At 39.7% G+C, this 24,541-nt stretch overlaps 1 protein-coding gene across 13 annotated transcripts in view; it reads left to right on the top strand.

The window, feature by feature from the left end:
* The window catches only part of LOC105470755 (leucine rich repeats and calponin homology domain containing 3), a 101,725-nt gene that overhangs the window by 34,083 nt on the left and 43,101 nt on the right, over nt 1-24,541 (top strand). For all 13 annotated transcript variants that reach the window (XM_011722941.3, XM_071090528.1, XM_011722937.3 and 10 more), the window contains exons 3-10: nt 98-224; nt 3,220-3,325; nt 8,801-8,937; nt 11,213-11,322; nt 12,715-12,808; nt 14,127-14,247; nt 17,882-18,030; nt 21,527-21,603. In XM_011722941.3, the coding sequence (XP_011721243.2) occupies nt 98-224; nt 3,220-3,325; nt 8,801-8,937; nt 11,213-11,322; nt 12,715-12,808; nt 14,127-14,247; nt 17,882-18,030; nt 21,527-21,603 (921 nt within the window). The remainder of the gene's footprint in view (nt 1-97; nt 225-3,219; nt 3,326-8,800; nt 8,938-11,212; nt 11,323-12,714; nt 12,809-14,126; nt 14,248-17,881; nt 18,031-21,526; nt 21,604-24,541) is intronic.

Genomic DNA, 24,541 nt, shown 5'->3' with positions numbered 1-24,541 from the left:
GACTCATATTTGTTATTTTACTGAGTATAGAGTGAGAAAGAGGGGAAATTTTTCTTCAGTGGTGGACTCTGATTCTTCTTTCTGCTTATCCATTTAGTCGGAACCAACTGTCAACATTGCCGGTACACTTGTGTAATTTGCCGTTGAAAGTCTTAATTGCTAGTAATAATAAATTGGTGTCACTTCCAGAAGAAATTGGACACCTCAGACATTTGATGGAACTTGTAAGTTAATATTTTTGATTGTCCAGCGTGTGTGTGTGTGTGTGTGTGTGTGTGTGTGTGTGCATGTGTGTATGAAACCTTGGAGAGAGAGATGTCTACAAAGTCGTACCATAGTCTCTTATATGGCCAAGATTTATTATTGAGATACGTTTTTGACTTATTTTCCAGTGTTGGTAATGAGTCATGTACTGAATTCTCAGTACTCAAGTGGTTGGCACACAGAACTAAGAACTGAAAGTACAAGCCTAATCAGCCCACACAGATGGGAAAAAGGCATTAGAATTATGTTCTAACCAATATTAGATGATTTCTGTGTCATTAAATTTTTGAGATATGTTAATATAATTGAATTTTTCAAAATAAATGTATTTGTATCATCAATATTCTGATTTTTTATTAGCTCCTATAGGGGAATGGCACTACAAAGGTTAGGTTTATTTTTTGCCTTACATTATATCTTTAGAACTTATCTCCCACTTTATAAACTAAAATATACTTCATTGCTATGTGTTTTTGTTTTGTTTTTTTGGAGACGGAGTCTCACTCTGTGGCCCAGGCTGGAGTGCAGTGGCGCAATCTTGGCTCATTGGGATCTTGGCTCCGCCTCCTGGGTTCAAGGGATTCTCCTGCCTCAGCCTCCCGAGTAGCTGGGACTAGAGGCGCCCGCCACCACCCCTGGCTAATTTTTTGTGTTTTTAGTAGAGACAGGGTTTCACCGTGGTAGCCAGGATGGTCTCAATCTCCTGACCTTGTGATCCGCCCGCCTCGGCCTCCCAAAGTGCTGGGATTACAGGCGTGAGCCACCATGCCCGGCCCTATTGCCGTGTATTTTCTAAGACACTTAATTGAACTCCTTCACCTAATCACTTCTTGAGTATTTACCTTCTGAGCATGGGAATAACAATTTTCTCATTTAATCACCATGATAATGAATTGATTACTAAAATTATTTTCATTTTATAACTGAGGAAGCTAGCACTCAAAATTGGTTAAATAATTTGCCTAAGGTTATATAACAGAAGTAGTATTTGAAACCAGACTACCTTAAGTCGTTCTGAAGTGGTCAAATACAATTACATCCATTAGGATTAGGGGTATGTTTTCATGTAGGTTTATTAACAAAGATGGAAGATGGTTATCATAAATTAATACATATGTAATATAGGTGAATCACTTTTTTCAGTTAGATTGTGAATATAAGAGGTTACTTGTGAAAATCCACAAATATATTAAAACTAGAGTCTACATTCTAGACCACTATTTTTGGAGCCATTTAGACCTAGGACATAAAGATCAGAATGTATGTTTATCAGCATCTCTTCAGAACTTGGGTTAAAAACATGAACTAGAAGTAAACTATACTCTAATTCAAATTCTTATTTTCAAATCATTTAAACATTTTGTTTCTACTTATTCAGTCCTAAATACTTAAAAGATAGAGATGTGTTACAGAAGCTTTTAGTTTTCTACAAAAGAGGTTAATTGATATCCTCAGTCATATAAGGAACTTGTGGCAGAATAAGAATTAGTGTCCTGGCCGGGCGCAGTGGCTCACGCGTGTAATCTTAGCACTTTGGGAGGCCGAGGCAGGCAAATCACCTGAGGTCAGGAGTTCAAGACCAGCCTGGTCAACATGGTGAAACCCCATCTATACTAAAAATACAAAAATTAGCCAGGCATGGTGGCACCTGTTATCCCAGCAACTTGGGAGGCTGAGGCAGGAGAATCGCTTGAACCCGGGAGGCAGAGTTGCAGTGAGCTGAGATCACACCACTGTACTCCAGCCTGGGTGACAGAGTGAGACTCCGTCTCAAAAAAAAGAAAAAATTCATGAATGAGTGTCCCTAAAGCTCTCCATTCCCATCTGATGGTCTTTCAGCAACATCCTTGTTGGCTCACTATTTTTTTCCTCTTCAGTAAGTGAAAGCAAACTGCTGTTTTCTACATACATATTTTCTGAGAGATTATATATTGCTGTTACCTTTTGGCTCAATCTCAATTTTTGTATCACTTCAACTTTTTTTTTTTTCTAGCTAGGATTTGAACCTATATCCTTTCAACTTCTTTTAGAACCCTTTTAATGCCTAGAGCATTGGACTAAGAAGTCTAGCTTCTGGCCAGGCACAGTGGCTCTTGCCTGTAATCATAGCACTTTGGGAGGCCAAGGCACGTGGATCACCTGACGTCAGGAGTTTCAGACCAGCCTGGTCAACATGGTGAAACCCCATCTCTACTAAAATTTTAAAAATTAGCCGGGCATGGTGGTGGGTGCCTGTTATCCCAGCTACTTGGGAGGCTGAGGCAGGAGAGTTGCTGGAACCCAAGAGGCAGAGCTTGCAGTGAGCCGAGATCAAGCCACTGCACCTCCAGCCTGGGTGGCAGAGCGAGACTCCATCTCAAAAAAAAAAAAAAGTCTAGCTTCTGATTCTACTTCAATTATTAATTGGTAGGAAAAGTAAAACTAGTCTTTTCTCTAAGCATATTTTAAGAATATTAAAAACGTTTGAAGCTCATTGAAAAATTTAGCAAGTGGTCTTTTTTTATTCTTCTTTCTTTTTTAAAAAAAGAAAATAGAGATGAGTCCTTACCATGTTGCCCAGGCTGGTCTGAAACTCCTGGGCTCGTGCGATCCACCCGCCTCAGCTTCCCAAGGTGCTGGGAGTAGGCGTGGGCACCACACTCGGCAGCAGGCGGCCTTTTCTGAATAGTAAATGTGTGATTTCTTTCAGTCGTATTGGCACAGTTTTAAGTGTTAATGTGGCAGCTTCCCTCTGTTCACATAACGATGTGTTTGCAAATTACCTTGGCTAACCTCAGATTTACGGTATTCTGAATTTATTAATCTTGGAGCCTGTAGGTAGTCACTTGTCAGAACTGTTGAATTAAGCTATTAAGATACCAGAAGGTCTCCCAAACATACCTAATTTTGTAGACAGTTTAAAGCAGACAAGTTGTAATGTTAGGACAATCTTTATTTTGTATCTTTTCAAAATAGGATGTGAGCTGCAATGAAATTCAAACTATACCTTCCCAAATTGGTAACCTGGAGGCCTTGAGAGACCTTAATGTAAGAAGAAATCACCTAGTACATTTGCCTGAAGGTAAGAAACTATGAAATGATTATTATTATTATTTTAAGCTCTCTCAGACTAATCAAGACAAAAATGTATAAGGGTTATATCCAGGCTGGGCGCTGTGACTCATGCCTGTAATCTCAACACTTTCAGAGGCAGAGGAGGGAAGATTGCTTGAACCCAGGAATTCCAGACCAGCCTGGGCAACACAGAGAGTCTGTCTCTACAAAAAATTAACAAATTAGCCCCATGGGCTGGCATACTCTTGTAGTCCCAGCTACTCAGGAAGCTGAGGTGGGAGGAGTCCCTGAGCCCAGGAGGCCAAGGCTGCGGTGAGCTATGGTGGCGTCACTGCTCTCTAGCCTGAGCACCAGAAAGAGACCCTGTTTAAAAAAAGGGGAGAGAGAGAGTATATGTGTGTGTGTGTGTGTGTGTGTGTGTGAGAGACAGTGTGTTACCTCCAGTGTTTGAAATCTAATGGTTTATTTAATAGTGTTATCTGTTCCACTGTGGATTTTAAAAGCCTCTTCAATGAAAAGGTTTGATAACTCTTGACCTTAGATTTTATTTTTAGATATTGTCAACCAATGTAATCAATAACTCAGGGTAGGGTCACTGGAAATTTCAGTAAGCATGACTGTTTGGGGGAGATGTAACATGTTTGGATAAGGAGATAGTATGTAGTATAATGAAAAACATTCCCGCAGTTAGCACTCACTTAAAAATGGACTCTGACCTGAACTGAACTTGACCCGTCCCTGGAGATGTTCACACAGAGGCTGATGAACCGTGTAGAGGTGATGTGTAGAGTGAATGGTAAATGGGGTGAGAGACTGCCCTGAGAGGCAGGTTGTCTTACCTAGGCTGACTACAAGCCATGTCATTCAAATACATGTTTGAATGATAAAAATGATTAAACATAAGTCTAATTTATCAGTCTTTCACAAATTAATAAACACAATGCTAGAAAGGAAGATGAAAATGAGAGCTGTTATTTTATGAGATCCAGAATATATATTTCTTCTACATGTTTCTGCTCATCACCCAGCAGTAGGAGTCATCAGCTCATCGCAAGTCTTGTCTCTGCTGTGCTCTCGTTTACTTTCCCCTGCACTGTTCTCTAGATTAATTTGAATCGTATACAGAAATTTATTGTAAAATACCAATGAGTCTTCTCAAGGTGTTTTCATGACAGTGATTTTCTAGGTTCTTTGACAAAATATGACTACAGTGTACAATTAATATTTTGTTTGTTTTGAGACAGGGTCTCACTCCCAGTACCCAGGCTAGAGTGCAGTAGCATGAACGTGGCCCGTGCAGCCTCGACTTCCCAGGTTTAGGCGATCGCCTCACCTCAGCCTCCCAGGTCGCTTAGGCTGCGGGCACTCGCCACCATGCCCAGCTAATGTTTGTATTTTTAGCAGTGACGGGTTTTGCCATTGTGCCCGGGCTGGTCTCAAACTCCTGGGGTCAGGAGATCCACTTGCCTCAGTCTCTCAGAGTGCTGGGATTACAGGTGTGAGCCACTGCGCCTGGCCACAATACATGTTGAATTAACTAATGATGTTTTCACTTTCCCTGTAGAATTCAAATATTTATACCAATTTGATCCAGCATAATATTTAGTTCTAAAGTACTAGTGGAGCTTTGACATTTTGGATTCCAAGTAAATGTGTAAGAACGTGACCTTTTCAGTCACTTTTATATACTTTACTGCAACCAAAATCTCGCATGTCTTTCATCTCACTTGGCTTGTCCAGGAACCTTCCCACCTTTTATCCTCAGGGCCTTATTTTCTCCTGGGTCTGTTTGCTACCAACTCAGGAATGTAAATGAAGGTTAGCAAAACCAAAATCATGACCTCTAGGACCTTATAACCCCAAATTTCTCTCTAGGGTTACCTCTGTACTCAGGACTCACCTATTATGATTGGTCTTCAAATACTTACTCCTATAATAATATTTATTTAGTGTGAAATCAATTAATGAAAATATTGGGGTTTCAATCAAAATGAAAATTGAGAATTTCAGATGACAATGGAAGCTTAATAGTTTTATCAGCTAATTTATTTCTGTATCTTATTTTGATTGTAGACTGCTGACAAAATGGTTTATCACACAAATAATTTCAATTTTTTTAACAGTTTATTTTATAATCTCAGCACATATAGTTGAACTGAGTTGGCAGGTGAAGCTTTATTCCAACAGCTACATTCATTCGTGTGGAAGTTTAATTTCTAACATTGCAATTTGGTAGATATCATTTATCTTTTGTTATGTTGCCATTTTGATTTAAAGTTAATTTTAACTTTTACCAAATAATACATTACATCATTCAAAAAATATTTAAGAATATTGAGTCTTTTTTTTTTTTTTTTTTGAGACAGAGTCTCACTTTGTCACCTAGGCTGGAGTGCAGTGGCACCATCTTGGCTCACTGCAACTTCTGCCTCCCGGGTTCAAGTGATTCTCCTGCCTCAGCCTCCGGAGTAGCTGGGATTACAGGCACATGCCACCACGCCCAGCTAACTTTTGTATTTTTAATAGAGACAGGGTTTCGCCATGTTGCCCAGGATAGTCTTGATCTCCTGACCTCATGATCCGCGTGCCTCCGCCTCCCAAAGTGCTGGGATTACAGGCGTGAGCCACCGCCTGTAATCTTAAATAGTATCGTTCCCCTGCCTCAAACTTCCCAGCACACCAATTTCAATGTCCAAAAGTACGTATCTTCATTAAACTCCTTTGACTCTTTTTTTTTTTTTTTTTTTTTTTGAGATAGGGTCTCACTCTGTTGCCCAGGCTGGAGTGCATGGCGTGATCGTAGCTCACTGTAGCCTTGAACTCCCTGGGCTGAAGCCATCCTCCCATCTGAGCCTTCCAAGTAGCTGGGACCGCAGACATGTGCCATCACACCCAGAAATTTTTGTATTGTTTTGTAGAGACAAGGGTCTCACCATGTTGCCCTGGCTGGTCTCCTGGGCTCAAGCAGTCCTCCTACCTCAGCCTCCCAAAGTGCTGATTACAGGCATGAGCCACAGTGTCCAGACTGCTGACATATTTCTAATTGATACATTTTTATAGCTATTGCTGGTTTGGGCAACTTTGACACTTATGTCAGCTTCCTATTGTGATAGATGAGGATTTAGTTTACTTACACTATCACATACTGTGCCTTTACTGCCTTCCTCCCATCTTCCCAGTGTAGTTTTAGCACAACTTTTGATTAAATGTTATTCAGTGTTCACATTACTATAATTATGTAAACATTGTTCCCTGCCAATTCAAGTGATGTACTCTGATTTTATTTCTTTTCTTGTACATGTTTTTTTTTTTAGAGGTAATAGTTTCTTATCTTTTTATATGCTTATTTTTGTGTGTGTGTATTGCTAATTCCGCCCTCTTTTTCCAACAGTCTTCCTTGTCAAACCAGTGAGATTCTCTATCCCTTTTTTCCGTGCACTTCTGCCTCACTGAGCCCTTTTTTCCTCTTCTGATATGGACTGGCTGTTCTCTAGTATTGCTGCCCAGCTTTTTTTTCTTTTCTTTGAGACGGAGTCTCGCTCTGTCACCCAGGCTGGAGTGCAGTGACACGATCTCGGCTCACTGTAACTTCTGCCTCCCAGGTTCAAGCGACTCTCTGCCTTAGCCTCCCGAGTAGCTGGGATTACAGGTGCCCGCCACCACTCCTGGCTAACTTTTGTATTTTTAGTGGAGACAGGGTTTCAGCATCTTGGCCAGGCTAGTCTTGAACTCCTGACCTTGTGATTCACTCGCCTCGGCCTCCCAAAGTGCTGGGATTACAGGCGTGAGCCACTGTGCCCGGCCTGCTGCCCAGCTTGCTTTCTTCTGTGTTAAATACTCTGATTCCTAGACTGGATCGTCCTCAGTTTACTCCCTGTTTTGCTGGAGGACATCTCCTAGTAGTTTCCCAAGAACATGTCATAGGAGAACATATTTTTGAGACTTCACTTGAAAAGAAATGTCTATTCTATGTCCCCCCTTGATTAATAATTGCTATAAATCTAGGTTGAAAACTTTTCTTTCAAGACTTTTAAGTCTTTTTTCACTCTCCGCTTTCAGTGTTTAAAATTAATGGTTGAAAATCTGATGCCATTCATTCTTAATCCCAGTCCTCTGTGACCAGCTTTCGCTCTCGGGAAGATTTCACGATGGTCCGTGTGTATCTGCTGCTCTGGAGTCGTATGTGAATGTGCCGTAGTATGAGCTGTTTTAATTCAATGTGCTGGATGCTCGGTGGGTCCCTTTCCAAACCAGAGATCCATATCTTCCATTGTGGGAAATTGTTTTACATCTTTTTTTTTTTTTTTTGATAACTTTCTTTATTCTGGTTTCTCTGTCCCCTTTTCGAATTATTTTGAATTGGATGTTATTAGACCTCTTTGTTGATCCTCTTTGATGATTTTTCTTATCTTTTTTATTATTCATTTCTTTGTCATTTTGTGTTATCTTATGGTAAAATAGTTCCAACCATCATGAATTTTTAATTGCTACCATTATATTTTTTCATTTCTACAAACTCATTATTCTGTGATTTTTAAAAAACATTCTTTTTATGTTTCAGTGATTAAGGACCTTCTCTTTCTGAAACTAAAGATAGTTTAGCTTTTCAAAATTTTCTTCTGCTTTCTATAAAATACCTGTTTCTTCTGAGTTCCTTTTTTTGGTTAGTTGGTTGGTTTTGATGTTGGAGATGTCTAAATGTCTGTGGATCATATACTATCTTTATATAGCTGAATAGAAGTTCTGAGTATACTGGGCAGAAATTGTATAATGGTCATTAAGCAGCAAGCTGTGCATTTTATTAGATGAAATTCCGTATCATTATATAAAAGCCTTATATATGGGACTGTGAGGTTTACCAGAGAAAGAAGCTCCATTTCTTCTATGTTATTGTGTATATTCTTAACTGTGGCCATTCCTGGGGATGAAGTAGGATAGGGTGGGGTGGGAAGGTGCTGAGGTCTTAATGTTAAGTGCGTAGACTTTGACTTAACTCCTCCATTTTCAGCTGGCAACTCCTCCTGACTTTCCATTGTGCCTGGGATCCCTGAGTTCAGAGCATTTTTGGTTCAATTGCACTGGAAAAGAACTTGCTGACTGCTGGGAACATTGGAGAAGGATAGTGCCCCAGCTGCGTTAGTGGGGGCTGTGGACCCAGGCATTTAACTGTTCTTTAATAGAGTGTTATCTAATCCTTTTGTTATCCTCACCTTCTTGTGGTATCAGGGCCTCCAGCTTCTGAGACTTTCTGTAGTTCTGAGCGGGTCAAAGCTGCTTGCTTTTTATTAGTCATCCTATCTATAGGCAACTAGATCTCATTTTTACCACTTGTCACATTTTTACCACTTTGCTACCAGTTAATCACTAAAAGAGAATGGGAGTAAGTATCTGTGTTAAAATCACATTTAACTAGAAGCTTTTGTAAAAATTCTTTAGTTGTAAAACATCATTAATTGTTCATTTCCATTTTACCTTCATGCAGAGCTGGCAGAGTTGCCTTTGATACGGTTAGACTTCTCATGCAATAAAATTACCACAATCCCTGTTTGTTATCGGAACCTCAGGCACCTACAGATGATCACCCTAGATAACAATCCACTACAGTCACCTCCTGCACAGGTAAACCATAGTGGAAGCGTCAGGTAAACCATAGTGGAAGCATCAGGTAAACCATAGTGGAAGCGTCAGGTAAACCATAGAGGAAGCGTCAGGTAAACCATAGTGGAAGCGTCAGGTAAACCATAGAGGAAATGTCAGGTAAACCATAGTGGAAGCGTCAGGTAAACCATAGAGGAAGCGTCAGGTAGACCATAGTGGAAGCATGGTATGGACTTTTTTTTGGACAAAGGATGAAATTTAAAATTTTCTGTACATTTATCATTCTGTTAGAAAATAATTTCTTTTAAAATAAATTCACATGCATATGTATTTTTGAGAAGCCTTGAATTAATGGATTGGAAGATAATGTTTCCAGAAGTGTTTTTCCTTTCTCTAAATTGGTATTTGTTTTTAAATTGAAGAATTCTTCCCTACATTTTTTTCTAATAAAATTTTAATTTCTTAATATTTTTCTTGTAAAATTTGAGTGTAGACACCATAAATGCTAGAGACAGGCCAGGCGTGGTGGCTCACGCGTGTAATCCCAGCACTTTGGGAGGCCGAGGCGGGTGGATCACAAGATCAGGAGATCGAGATCATCCTGGCCAACATGGTGAAACTCCGTTTCTACTAAAAATACAAAAATTAGCTGGGTGTGGTGGTGGGCGCCTGTGGTCCCAGCTACTCAGGAGGCTGAGGCAGGAGAGTCGCTTGAACCCAGGAAGCGGAGGCTGCAGTGAGCCGAGATTGTACTACTGCACTCCAGACTGGGCGACAGGGCGAGACAAATAAAAATACTCAGCTTTCAGAGCTAAAAACTTATCAGTACATTTCTTTTTCTGATCGTTGTTATTACAACCTTCCTAATTCTAAAAGTCACAAATACCTAGTTTAGACATTTTAGTCGTTTATCAGTGACTGAAATGAAGCTATACAGTAATAATTATAAGGTAGCTTTACATGTAGATGCTGGACATCCTATAACCTATAAATGTTTGCCAACTCATTATTTTCTCTTAGCTCTTTTTTTTTTTTATTGAGACAGAGTCTTGCTGTCGCCCAGGCTGGAGTGCAGTGGCACGATCTCGGCTCACTGGGATCTCCACCTCCCGGGTTTATGCCATTCTCCTGCCTCAGCCTCCCAAGTAGCTGGGACTACAGGCGCCCGCCACCACGCCCGGCTAATTTTTTGTGTATTTTAGTAGAGACGGAGTTTCACTGTGTTTGCCAGGATGGTCTCCATCTCCTGACCTCGTGATCCTCCCATCTCGGCCTCCCAAAGTGCTGGGATTACAGGCGTGAACCACCACGCCCAAGCCCCTTAGCTCTTTTTAACTCTGCAATTTATTGACGATTTTGTACAAGCATATGCTTCTGTCTCTTTTTTTTTTTTTTTTTTTTTTGAGATGAAGTTTCGCTCTTGTCGCCCAGGCTGGAGTGCAATGGCGTGATCTCGGCTCACTGCAGCCTCCACCTCCTGGGTTCTAGTGATTCTCCTGCTTCAGCCTCCCGAGTATCTGGGATTACAGTCCCCCGCCACCACACCTAGCTAATTTTTTGTATTTTTAGTAGAGACGGGGTTTCACCATGTTGATCAGGCTTGTTTGAACTCCTGACCTCGGGTGATCCACCCGCCTCAGCCTCCCAAAGTGCTAGGATTACAGGCGTGAGCCACTGCGCCTGGCCACATGTGCTACTCTTTATGGCAACTATAAAACTTTATGAGTAAACTTCCTAACAATAGAAGGGTCTTATAAGCCTCAGGACTTTGTGTTTTGACTTCTGGAACAAGTAGCAACAGAAATACATGTAACAGAAATATATGTAATATTTCATGATGTCCTGCTCTTCTTTCTCAAAGCAAAATCAAAAACATAATTGTATGTGATTGTTGGATTCCTAAAAGTAAAAGTTGCTTCACGTAATCTAGTGGGGAGAAATGCTTTAAATCTCTGACTATGCAAACTAATCAGTGTGATAAGTTTACTTGGTATTTGAACAGTATAATCAAAAATTATTTATTTTATATGTTACTGAAATTTATTAGTGACTAGAAAATGAAAACTTATATTTACCAGTTAAACACCTAAAATAACACTTAACCAAATAATATAATTTGTTATAAGAATATTCGTTTTTTAATATTACTGTATGTACTTGATAGAAATGCCTCCTGTTCCCAATGGACGTTAATGCCTCCTGTTCCCAATGTACGTTACATAAAATGTTGATATGATAAAAAGGAGCATACTTCAGATGAGTAATAATTTGTCTACATTTATGTTACTTTATTTAGATATGTATAAAAGGCAAAGTCCACATATTTAAATACCTGAACATACAAGCTTGTAAGATTGCTCCAGATCTGCCAGATTATGATAGGAGACCATTGGGTTTTGGCTCCTGGTAAGTATATTCTGTACCTTTGCCTATCATATTTTTTGCACAGGGAATCAAATAAAATGGATACTTTAATTTGCCTGAATGTTTGACTAAAGGGAAATAACCTGTTTTAACACTGTTATCCTCAGAATGCTTGTATTGTAGTGTTGATTACTTACATCTGGCAAAGTCTAGTTCTAAGGGTTTCTCAACCTTGGGACTATTGACATTTTATATCAGATAATTCTTTGTTGTGATGGGCTGTCATGTACATTGTAAGACATTTAGCAGCGTCCTTGGCATCTACCCATCAGATGCCAGTAGTACCCTCCCAAGGTGACAAACAAAAATGTCTCCAAATGTCACCTTGAGGCTTCCAGTTGAAAACTACTGGTCTGAGTGACTTGAACACTAACTTTAGCTCTGCTGCTGAAATAACTAGCTGAAGGCAAGTCATTCATACTTTTTGGGTTTCATTTTTCCTACAAGGAGGGAAGAGTTGGATTTGTTGACCATTAACATCACTTCAGTATCTTTTAAGTCTATGAGTCCCTCAGCTACATAATATATGACTTATAAGTCTGAGTCCCTCAGCTACATAACATGACTTATAAGTCTGAGTCCCTCAGCTACATAACATGACTTATAAGTCTGAGTCCCTCAGCTACATAATATATGACTTACAAGTCTGAGTCCCTCAGCTACATAACATGACTTATAAGTCTGAGTCCCTCAGCTACATAACGTGACTTATAAGTCTTTGAGTCCCTCAGCTACATAACATGACTTATAAGTCTGAGTCCCTCAGCTACATAACATGACTTATAAGTCTGAGTCCCTCAGCTACATAACATGACTTATAAGGTCATCTGCTTGGCAGTCCCAACCGTATGGAACAATCTCTTCTGTTTGTAACAAGGTCTTACTGTGTTGCCCAGCCTGGTCTCTCAAACTCCTGAGCTCAAGCATTCCTCCCACCTCAGCCTCCTGAGTATAGAGCAGTCTTAAGTAGCAAGAATTAAATTCTTGGGCCTTTAAACAAGCAGGATAGATGTTTCAGTGAAAGTGAAATAATGTTTATGGACTTTACTCCAAAGAGAACCCCTCAGGCCTTCTCTTGGAACCTCTCAAATTTTGCTTAAAAGCACAGTCCCAGTAAACTCGCCTCATTGGGTGAACAAGAATTGCAGAGGTGTGATTGTTTTGAAGCTAGATAATAATGAGTACATGAGGTCTCATACTATTCTGTTTGCTTTGTTTCTATTTGGAATTTTTCATATTAAAAAATTAAAAGAAAGCCCATTTAGTTCTAATAGTTAAGTGACTGCATGTTTTTTTGGAAAACTGATCTGTTTAATTTCAAATGTTAATTGTTAAAATAACAAACTTTGCAGTAACAAAGTCTCTTTTTGGCAGCCATGAAGAACTGTACTCAAGTCGCCCGTATGGAGCCCTTGATTCAGGCTTCAATAGCGTGGACAGTGGTGATAAGAGATGGTCAGGGAATGAAGTAAGTGTTTTTTATAATCTGTGTGTTATAACACCTGATTAAGAGAAAATAAAATGATGAAAATGAAAAGTGCCTTAACCGGATTCAATTTCTCACTACATAAAATACAGAAAAGTCAAGGTGGGGGTAAGATTCCCACATTCTACAGTTGGAACTGGTGTTGTGCTTCCTTACCGGCTTTCCATCACGCGGATTTCCACCTGTCTGTTTCCTCATTGTCTCGTGGAAGTAGTTTCATATCATAGAAAGGCAAACAGGAGCTGAGCCAGTGGAAATTGAAGCCTAAAATGTGAAGGGTGGGGTGTTCTTGAGCAGAGGCGAGAGACGGTGAGAGAACAAGTGGGACTTCAGGCCGATGGGTAGAGATGAGGACCTTAGTGAAGAGTATTCATGTGCTCAGGAACAACCTCCTAGCTAATTCTGTCGTTTTCCTGGTTTTTAAATTATTTGTATTATGTTTTCTGCTCTTAAAAATTAGTGTGTCCACAGAGAAGGTCTACAGAAGAAAAAAAGTAAAAAAATAAAAATTACTAATGTGAATATTTTAGCGATGCATTAAGTTATTAAATAAACTTTTGTTAGCAAGATTGATAACCTATTTATAACATTGTTTTATGGTGAATCAAAAGCAAATTAATTTTAGACCACATCCCATTTGTAATTTGGAATTGTGTTTGTATGTCTTGGTGGGTGGGTTCATAAATGTGGCTGTATCGATACAGATATATACGTAGATATTTTAAATCTATATGTATAGATTTGTGGAGTCATGAATCTTTTTTTTTTTGAGACGGAGTCTCGCTCTTTCACCCAGGCTGGAGTGCAGTGGCACGCCCATGGCTCAAGCAGTCCCCCCACATAAACCTCCTGAGTAGCTGGGACTACAGGCTTATGCCACCACGCCCGGCTAATTAATTTTTTTTAAATTTAGAGACGGGGTCTCCCTGTATTGCCCAGGCTAGTCTCAAACTCCTGGGCTTATCGTTCCCACCTTGGTCTCCCAAAGTGTTGGGATTATAGGCATCAGCCACCACTCCAGGCCAGGTTTTTATCTTTTTGAGATAGGATCTCGCTTTGTTCGCACAGGCTGGAGTGCGGTGGTGGAATCCTATCTCATTGCAGCCTTGAAGTCCTGGGCTGAAGCAATGCTCTCGTCTCAACACCCAAGTATTAGGATTAGAGGCATGCGTGAGCACACCCAGCTGATTTACTCCTGGCCTCGAGTGATCCCCTGGTTCGGTCTCCCAAAGTACATGTATTACAGGCGTGAGCCGCCAGGCTGGAAGATGATTGTTCACGTTTCTGCTTCTTTTTTAAGCCTACAGATGAATTTTCCGATCTGCCTCTTCGAGTAGCAGAGATGACTAAAGAACAAAGACTACGAAGGGAAAGCCAGTACCAAGAGAATCGCGGCAGTTTAGTGGTAACAAATGGTGGAGGTAAACGTAATTCCAGTGACATCGAAAGTGTTTGCAGTCATTTAACTTTTTAAAGTTGTCTTTTTCACACCCACTGCTTTTGTTTGTGTACCTATAGCTTCTTCACTCTTCTTTTAAATACTTCTTTTCATATATGATTGAAAAATGCTATTTTCCATTGGGATGAAACTATGATTTCTGGTTTCAGTCAGAGTTAAAATATAGTATTTCTCCCTTGTTTTTATTTTGGGAGGAAACTTTATTAGAGACAGTACACCTGGAGTAGATCTTCATTAATCTGGATTTAACCATGACCTTTTGAAGTACCATTCTCCCTTTTTAAGATTCTTGCTGTGGTCATTATTTGATCTCTTTTAGGAATTTAGTGCATTTTTTTTTTTTAGCGTTTACCCTTTCTTCACTTGGAATTGTCAGATGCTCTTCAAGGGCGTCTGAATCGCAGTTTTCCTTATTCTGACATTAAAAAATTTGTAGTTCATTAGCAAGTAGCACTCTACTTGCTTATACTTTCTGAAGCAGACTCTTGATTTTCGCATTCCATTCTGTATTGCTTGAATTGGTTTGAATTTAATGTTTAATGTTTAACTTCATATTTAAATTTTGAGGGCCAGTTATAAGGGAAAATGACTTTGATTTTTCCAGAAACCTATTACTTATCTGAGAAGAGCTTTCATTTCTGCGTGATGATTTCAATTAAATGGTTTGCTGTCTTTTTCCTCACCATCTTATGTTCTTTCCTCCTGTCGTTACCATTTTTCATTTACATTTCAGTAGTCTTCAGTGTTTCTCTCGTATGAGGTATCTTTCTCCATCAGTTTATTTAAGACTTAAAATAATGTTGAGATCTGTGCCGGTATGGTAGCCACTAGCCACATGTGGTAATTATTGAGTATTTGAAGTGTGTTTTTTAAGGCTGGGCGTGTTGGCTCACGTAATCCCAGCACTTTGGGAGGCTGAGGCAGGTGGATCACTTGAGGTCAGGAGTTTGAGACTAGCCTTGCCAACATGGTGAAACCTCATCTCTACTAAAAATCCAAAAAAAAAAAAAAAATTAGCAGAGCATAGTGGCACATGCCTGTAATCCCAGCAACTGGGGAGGCTGAGGCAGGAGAATCAGTTGAACTCAGGAGGCAGACGTTGTAGTGAGCCAAGATCGCGCCACTGCACTCCATCCTGGGCAACAGAATGAGACTGTGTCTCATAAAAGGAAATAAAAAAGAAAGATGGTTTTTCCAAATTGATACGTATTGTAAGTTTAAAACACACATCAGATTTTGAAGACTTCATTTGAAAAAAAGCATATAAAGTAGTAATATTTTGCATTGATTATATGTTGAAGTGATATTTAGACATATTGGACAATGTAAAATATATTAAAATTAATGCTGCCTCTTTTACTTTAAAAAATATGACTACTAGAAAATTTCAAATGACGTATGTGGTTCACCTTTATGGCTTGTGTTATTTTTCTCTTTGGCCACACTTGTCTAGATTGTATGAAGAAGTAAAGTTGCTTTCTTCAGAAATGGTCTTAATATAAACATGTATTTAGTCAGACAAGTGTTAGCACATTAAAAAAAATGCATTTATTTACTTGGTTTCTAATGTGGATGTAAACTTGTAACCTTTTCATCTTTTTTAGCTATTAATAAAACTCTAATAACTCATAATTCATTTTATATTAATTGCATTCACAGAATTATTTATAAATGAGTCAGAAGACTAGTTTGAGAAAGAGGCTTCTCCAGGTTCACTGCTCCAGCAACTGCGATTTTTAGGCAGCCTATAGAACGTCATAAAGTAACAGGTTGTGGTTTAATGCGTCTCTGGAGAAACTGTCTTAGTAGCAAGTTTTTTTTTCTAGTGTGCCATTTTAAGTAGTTGTTTCATTACTTTTAAACTTAAAAATAATGGGGGATTCCCAAACTTAATAGATGAATGATGTGGCTAAAAATAATTTATATACTTCTCCTCACCCTAAAGCATTTTGAGAGGAAAAAATTTGTCAAATGAATCCCTTCCCATCCAAAAACTATTATAAAATATCTACATTGCTGACCTCTAGCAGATAGTTTTCCAAATAGGACAATCTTTGTTCTGATCTTTTTTGTTTCTGTTTAATTGACAACAATTACTGGAAGGGAGATAGTAGTCAGAAACTCTTTTCTTTCTCAAGTCTAGTTTACTCCTACCTTTTCCCTTTTTTGTGTGTGGCCTTTTACTTTCTTTTGAGTTGACTATGTTCAGTTTTCCACCTGCTATCTCCTCCAGAGATAATAAGCCCCAGACCTAAAACACGAAGATGTGCCTTTCAGTCTTTAAAAACTGTTCTTGCTCTTTGTCTCACAAACTCAAACTACTGTGTTTAAAACAGTAAGGAGCTGTCCAAAGAAAAATGTTAAAGGTCTCTATTTCAATAATTATCAATTACTATGTTCTTTAGTGAACTAGGACTAAGGTTTTCTGGAGCCTATTTTTTTTTTTGTTTGTTTTTGTTTTTGTTTTTGTTTTTGTTTTTTTGAGACGGAGTCTCGCTCTGTGGCCAGGCTGGAGTGCAGTGGCGCGATCTCAGCTCACTGCAAGCTCCGCCTCCCGGGTTCACGCGATTCTCCTGCCTCAGCCTCCTGAGTAGCTGGGACTACAGGCGCCCGCCACCACGCCCGGCTAATTTTTTGTATTTTTTAATAGAGACGGGGTTTCACCGTGGTCTCGATCTCCTGACCTTGTGATCCGCCCGCCTCGGCCTCCCAAAGTGCTGGGATTACAGGCGTGAGCCACCGCGCCCGGCTATTTTTGTGAGTGACCATGAACTAAATAATAAACACTCAGGTGCCAGCCTCGGTGGCCGACGCCTGTAATCCCAGCACTTTGGGAGGCCAGAGTGGGCGGATTGCTTGAGCACAGGAGTTTGAGACCAATGTGGCCAACATGGTGAAACCTCATCTCTACTAAAAATAGAAAAAGTAGCTGGGCGTGGTGGTGCACACCTGTAATCCCAGCTACTTGGGAGGCTGAGGCAGGAGAATCGCTTGAACGTGAGAAGCAGAGGTTGCAGTGAGCCAAGATTGCACTACTGCACTGCAGCCTGGGTGGCAGAGTGAGACCCTGTCTCAAAAAAAAGAAAAACAAAACAAAATAAAATATAAGTAAAATTTATTTACTTTTTTTTTATTTTTGAGACGGAGTCTTGCTCTGTTGCCCAAGCTAGAGTGCAGTGGCATGGTCTCGGCTCACTATAACCTCCGTCTCCCAGGTTCAAGCAATTCTCCTGTCTCAGCCTCCCGAGTAGCTGGGACTACAGGCCTGCACCACTAAGCTCGGCTAATTTTTGTATTTTTAGTAGAGATGGGGTTTCACCATATTGGTCAGGCTGGCCTCGTACTCCTGACCTCAGGTGATCCACCCGCCTCCACCTCCCAAAGTGCTGAGATTACAGGCGTGAGCCACCAACCTTGGACATAAAATGGGTAAAAAAAAGATTTACGTCATTTAAAGTTTTTATCATCCCTCCCACTTTCAAAATAGAAAATCTTGGGGAAAAGGAAATAAGTAAATGTCTTTTATTGGCCGTCTAATTCGAATGTTTTTTTCTGGTGTGTGTGTGCATGTGTGGGTGTGTGTGTGGTGTATACAGTGGAACATGATCTGGATCAGATTGACTTCATAGACAGCTGTGCCGCAGAGGAAGAAGAGGCCGAGGTGAGACAGCCCAAGGGACCGGACTCAGACAGCCTGAGTTCACAGTTCATGGCGTATATTGAACAACGGCGAACGTCTCATGAGGTAGTACCTAGATTGAAGCCTAAATATGTTGCTGTCCCTTCGTGAAAATAATTCATGATAGTGTAAAGTTTTGTTGTATCAGTGATTTGTTGACTTAAGCCTAATTGTTTTCATTATGTTCACTTCTAATTTCAGTACCGAATTGTTGAGATGTATTCAGAAACATCAGACAGTAGTCTCAAGTAGGCTTTAGGTTTATTTTTCAAACAAGAAGACAGATTTCAGAATTTTGCAGAAGGAAAAAGAGAAGTCTAGGTACTGTTAAGGCCTTCGAAGAAAGTACAAAGAAAAATACGGTGATGCTTTTCATTGTTGTTTTTATTGCTTTTATATTGTTACTAACTGATAAATCATAGTTTGGTCAGTAGTTAATTAACAGTTAAACCAAAAAGTTGACTTTTGTGGCAACATGCAGACTTAACCATAGCATTTTTATAATATGCTGAATTATATTGGAGCTTTTGTGCTAAGTCACACAGAACATAAATTGTTTGCTATTAAAATTCTTGGGTATCTCTTAAGTGGAACATTGAATTGCCTTAGAAAACAAATGTGCATTCAGCCCACTGCAGAATCTCCGCCAGCTCCCCAAGGGTCTCAGAATAGCGTTCTTCAGTCTGTCTTGTCAGCATAATAAAATGCTTCGCTTTAGTGGATGCGATGTTGATGTCTGGAGTTGGTTTCAGGCTCTGAGCAGTGATTATTTGAGAAACAGTTGGGTCCTTTCTAGAGAATGATGTATTAGCCTTTTAGAAATAGAGAATAATCTCTTTGGTCTGAGACAGCTAAAAGGAAAAAAAAAAAAAGAAATAGAGAATAATCATTTCAAGTGGGACATGTTGTAGAGTGGTATTATCATTCTTTATTTAATGAGACAGAGTCTCACTGTGTCACCCAGGCTGGTGTGCAGTGGTGTGATCTCGGCTCACTGCAGCCTCTGCCACCCCGGTTCAAGTGATTCTCCCACCCCAGCCTCCTGAGTAGCTGGGATTACAGGCATGCGCCACCACGCCCGGCTAATTTTTGTATTTTTAGTAGAAATGGGGTTTCTCCATGTTGGCCGAGCTGGTCTTAAACTCTTGACCTCATGTGATCTGCCTGCCTCAGCCTCCCAAAGTGCTGGGATTATAGGTGTGAGCCACTGTGCCCAGCCAATATTATCATTCTTTTTTTTAAAAAAGGGGCTTTGGTTTTTCCTGTCTGAACACTTTTGAACACAGTGTGTTTTGTTGGTAAAGAGACACTCTTGTATTTAAAGTTGGATAAAATTATGTAAGTCAAAGTCTTACAGCCCAGAGATAGCAGTGTACCAGATGACTGGTGAAACTACTTGTTCAGGCTGCTAGAGCAAGGGACACCTAACTGTTTTGCAATAAAATTAAAATGAACAATGACACATTATAATCCTTAAAGGAATTCATTTCCTTTTCTCCTGGTCTTTCTCTTTGATCATGTTATGCTTAATTAGGCTGTATAAATGGAGTATCTTTACTAAAAGTAAAAATGCCTATTATACTACTATGAAAAATAATAGTATCATTTCTTTAATTCATTATATTGTTTGTTTTGTAATAATAGTTTTTAAATTCTGGCTGCCTATTACATATGGTAGTCTTTACGACTTCTGTGTCATAAAGCTTTCGTAAAATTTAGCGTCTGTGAAAATATGATGAGGCAGCATTATTTTAGATGGTTTCACAACCAGGGAAGAAATATCTTTTTGTTTTCCTGAACACTTATCTAAAAATGGATTGTTAAAAACTAATCTATGTGAGATTTTAAACACTCTACTATTATTTAATTTTATTATAATACTTGTCACATACATAGACCATTCCTATCTGAACATGGTATGATTTTTTTTTTAATTAAATGACACATTCATTTCGTCATGAAAATTTCATGTACGTCTTAGAATAATTTTAGATAATTGCAGTATCATAAAACTAGGATGGGGCTGGACATGGTGGCTCACACCTGTAATCCCAGCACTGTGGGAGGCCGAGGCGGGTGGATCACTTGAGGTCAGGAGTTTTAGACCAGATTGGCCAATGTGATGAAACCCTGTCTCTACTAAAAAAATAAAAATAAAAAGTAAAATAAAACTTAGCTAGGAGTCATGCCGGGCGCCTGTAATCCCAGCTACTCTGGAGGCTGAGGCACGAGAGTCGCTTGAACCTGGGCGGCGGATGTTGCAGTGAGCCGAGACTGTGCCTCTGCACTCCAGCCTGGTGACAGAGCGAGATTCCGTCTCAAAAAACAACCAACCAAACGAAAAAACTAGGATGGTAAGTCACTGATACAACATCCTAGGAGAGATTTTTGTTTCTTTGTTAAAAGGGTATAGCTTGGCCTGGTGGCTCATTCCTGTAATCTCAGCCACTCGGGAGGCTGAAGTAGGAGGACTGCTTGAGCCCAGGTGTTTGAGACCAGCCTGAGCAACATGGCGACTCTGTCTCTAACTAAATAAACAAAAATTGTAAAATGGTGTATTCACTAAAATTAGAACAATTATTTTTGCATCAGAGTTGCAGAATTGTAGTTTATTATTGGGATCTCATGTCCAGACTTTAAGACAGTCAGTTGTTAGCCCTTTGGAGTAACTCACCAAAAGTTTCTAGTGACATGTGATGTACCTATTTCTTGGAGGTAGATGGTAAGTAGTTTCATGTTTGATTTGTAGATATGCTTTTTGGAAAAGTTGTTTTCTTATTTTTCCCTTGATGAATAACTATTTTGATGATTATTTTTGGTTGAAACAAGATTGTATTGCTTCTGTAGATTTTCCTTTGATAACCTTTAATCCTCTACCTTTGATTTATAGTTTTATTTTTCTGTGTGTGGTCTGTATTTTAAACCAGTTTAATTTTCCTCAGTAATACTTTTTGAAAATGACCTTTTACTCTTTAGTTCATAAATAAGTAAAATTGCCAGTAATATTTTTCTTTTAAATACAGTATTTTACCATAAATAGAAATTACTTTTTGTTTTATCTTGATAGTCACCAACACACCCAAGACTATTTGTATGAGTGTGATAAGAGACAATTTGTGGTGATGGATCAATAAAGAAATGTAATCTGCCCAGTGAACTCACTATTTCCAGAAATATTCAAGAGAAACTGAGCAAATGTCAGGGTAGGGTAGGTGGGAATTTCTGTCCTCAATGGAAGTCTGTACTAGTGGCCTCTTCAGTTCCTTTCCAATTCTCACATCTTATTATTCAGTAAATATTACTGTGCTCGGTCACTGTAATGTATATAATACAGTGAGAAGGAAATCTACTTTCTTATAAAATAAATGTGAATTGTGAACATTTTTGTTTATTAAAGCAGCAGTATAGCATATGATGCTTTTACACTTAAAGTTTACATTTGAAGAGTCTATTAAAATATTTTTTAATGTAATATACAAATTGACAAATTGGATGTGAACTGTATAATCACAGTGTTATGGATTAATATATTAAATTTATTTATTTCTATCCTTTGGCCTAGGGTTCACCAGTAAAGCCAGTAGCCATTAGGGAGTTTCAAAAAACAGAAGATATGAGAAGATATTTACATCAAAACAGGTTTGAAAAACCAATTCTACTTAATTTATTTCTGTCTTAACTCAATGATGAGAGCATAAAATAATTTTGGATTTATGCAGATCTGTGTATAATAAAGATGTTTAGATGGCATGTATTTAGAACTGAATGACAGTATGCTTTTCGTACTCATGCCATAGAAAAAGTGAAAATTGATTTGATTCTAAATTGACACTATCTAAATCACCTACACAGTTAATTCATCTGAAGATACTTGATAGCAATGAGACTTTGTGGTGATGCTATGTGGATTCATGCATAAAAAGGGCTAAAAGAACTTCAGGACTGGGCATGGTGGCTAACACTTGTAATCCCAGCACTTTTGGGAGGCCAGGGCGGGAGGCTTGCTTGAGCCCAGGAGTTGGAGACCAGTCTGAGCATCATTCTACCCTCTACAAAAAGTAAAAAACAGCCTGGCATGGTGGGGCACACGTGTGGTCCCAGCAACTCAAGAGGCTGAGGTGGGAGGATCACTTGAACTGGGAGGTTGAGGCTGCAGTGAACCCAGTTTGTGTCATTGCACTCCCACCTGGGCAACAGAGTGAGACCCTGTCTTAAAAACACACACACACACACAAAAATACAAAAAACAAAAACAAAAAACGAGTTTTGAGAGTCCTAATTTTTTTTTTTTTTTTTTTGAGACGGAGCCTCACTCTGTCCAGCCCAGGCTGGAGTGCAGTGGCCGGATCTCAGCTCACTGCAAGCTCCGCCTCCCGGCTTTACGCCATTCTCCTGCCTCAGCCTCCCGAGTAGCTGGGACTACAGGCACCCGCCACCTCGCCCGGCTAGTTTTTTGTATTTTTTAGTAGAGACGGGGTTTCACCGTGTTAGCCAGGATGGTCTCGATCTCCTGACCTTGTGATCCGCCCGTCTCGGCCTCCCAAAGTGCTGGGATTACAGGCTTGAGCCACCGTGCCCGGCGAGCCCTAATTTTTTTTAACTTACATTTTTGACTGGATAACAGAGAGATAGGCAGAGACAGTGATATGTATCGCCAGTCCTGTCTCCATGCGATCTTTCCACTGTACTTGGTGCCTCTCAGAATATTTTGAAAATTAGGCCTGGCACGGTGGCTCATACCTGTACTGCCAGCACTTTGGGAGGCCAAGGCGGGCGGATCACTTGAGGTTAGGAGATCGAGACCAGCCTGGCCAACATGGTAAAACCCCGTCTCTACTAAAAATACAAAAATTAGCTGAGTGTGGTGGGACACACCTGTAATTCCAGCTACTTGGGAGGGTGAGGCAGGAAAATCACTTGAACCCAGGAGGCGGAGGTTGTAGTGAGCTGAGATTGCGCCACTGCACTCCAGCGTGGGTGACAGAGTGAGACTCCATCTCAGAAAAAACAAAAAAAAAAAGAATATTTTGAAAATTAGCTTGATCATTTAGAGCACTGCTTCTCATTCTTGAATTCCAGAATGTTTCTTGCCATGAAGTATTTCGCAGTAGTTGGAAATTTCATCCTTTAGTTCTTTGCCTTCTGGTTTTATGAAGTCTTGATATGCCTATTCTTAAGTGATAGTAAATTTACGTAGTTCTTATACTTGACAGGGTATTAAAGTTAACTTGGGGGACTGAGATATAGATGGAATAAATATGTAGGGAGAAAAAAGACATAACTTTGCCATTTATACTCTTACCACTTAACTAATGGAGATTTAATTAAATTTTATATGCTTCGAAATGTATTTCAGAATGTCTTTTCAGTTGCCATGTGCCCTTTTATTGAAAGTATAGTCTTGAGATTCCAGTTTTATGCAGGAGTTTCCAGTTACATTCCCTGCCCTGAGTGGGCCTGCGTTTTTTATCTCGTGTGTCTCACGTCCTGCATCTATCATAGCTCGAGAGCTCCAGGATTTAGTAGAAACCCTCACAGTAAAAGCTAGCTTTTTCACTCAGTTACCTTATGTGTTAGTTTTCTGTTGCTTGTGTTATAAAGTTCTAGCAGTTTAGAACAACACCCCTTTATTATATTAATACCCTTCTGGAGGATAGAGCCTGGGCAGGCCCCCCTGGTTCTCTACTTAGAAGCCAAAGTCAGGGTATTAGCTGACCTGGATTCTCATGTGGAGACTGTGGAAGACAGTTCATTTTCACACTCCTACATGTTGGCAGAGTTCAGTTTGATGCAGTTACCGGTCCCCGTGACTGAGGTCCCCATTATTTTCCTGGTTGCCAGTGGGTGGTGTTTAGAGTCCACCCACATTCCTTCTTCATGGCCCCCTCTGTCTTTAAACCAGGAATGATGGGTCAAATCCTCCTTATATTTGGCATCTTTCTCACTTCCCTTTCTGCCACATCTCCCAAAGTCTTTTGCTTTTAAGGGCTCGTGGTTATATTAGGTCAACCTGGATAATCTCCCCGTTTTAAGGCCACCTGATTAGTAACCTTAATTTCATCTGCAAAGCCTTTTAAAAATGTAATACAACAATATTCACTAGAGTAAGGCCAGGGACGGAGATCATGGAAGACGAAAGTCTGCCTACCACATCTTAGTCCAGAGTTCCTGTTTTTACTTCTTTTTGAAAGTCTGTGGATTCTTTATTTTCATGGCACCTTAGCAATACATTTTAAAAGCTTGTTTTATTTTATTCAGCATTTTGGTTATTTCCATTGGAAGAATCATTCAGGACGTTTAGTCTGCCGCACGCAGTGCTGGAAACTAAAGCTGGGATTACATTTTTTGTTTTGTTTTGTTTCGTGGCAGGGTCTCTCTCTGTGGCCTAGGCTGGAGTGCAGTGTTGTGATCATGGTCACTGCAGCCTCTACCTCCCAGGCTCAAGCAATCCTCCCACCTCAGCCTCTGGAGTAGCTGCAACTTCAGGCGTGTGCTATATACTCAGCAAATTGTTTGTTATTTTTAGTAGAGACAGAAATCTCACTAAGTTGCCCAGGCTGGTCTCAGACTCCCGGAC

This window comes from Macaca nemestrina, chromosome 2, assembly GCF_043159975.1.
Source record: "Macaca nemestrina isolate mMacNem1 chromosome 2, mMacNem.hap1, whole genome shotgun sequence".
Classification (NCBI taxonomy): domain Eukaryota; kingdom Metazoa; phylum Chordata; class Mammalia; order Primates; family Cercopithecidae; genus Macaca; species Macaca nemestrina.
The sequence above is the reverse complement of the archived record's forward strand: the minus strand, read 5'-3'. Positions and strand labels throughout refer to the sequence as shown.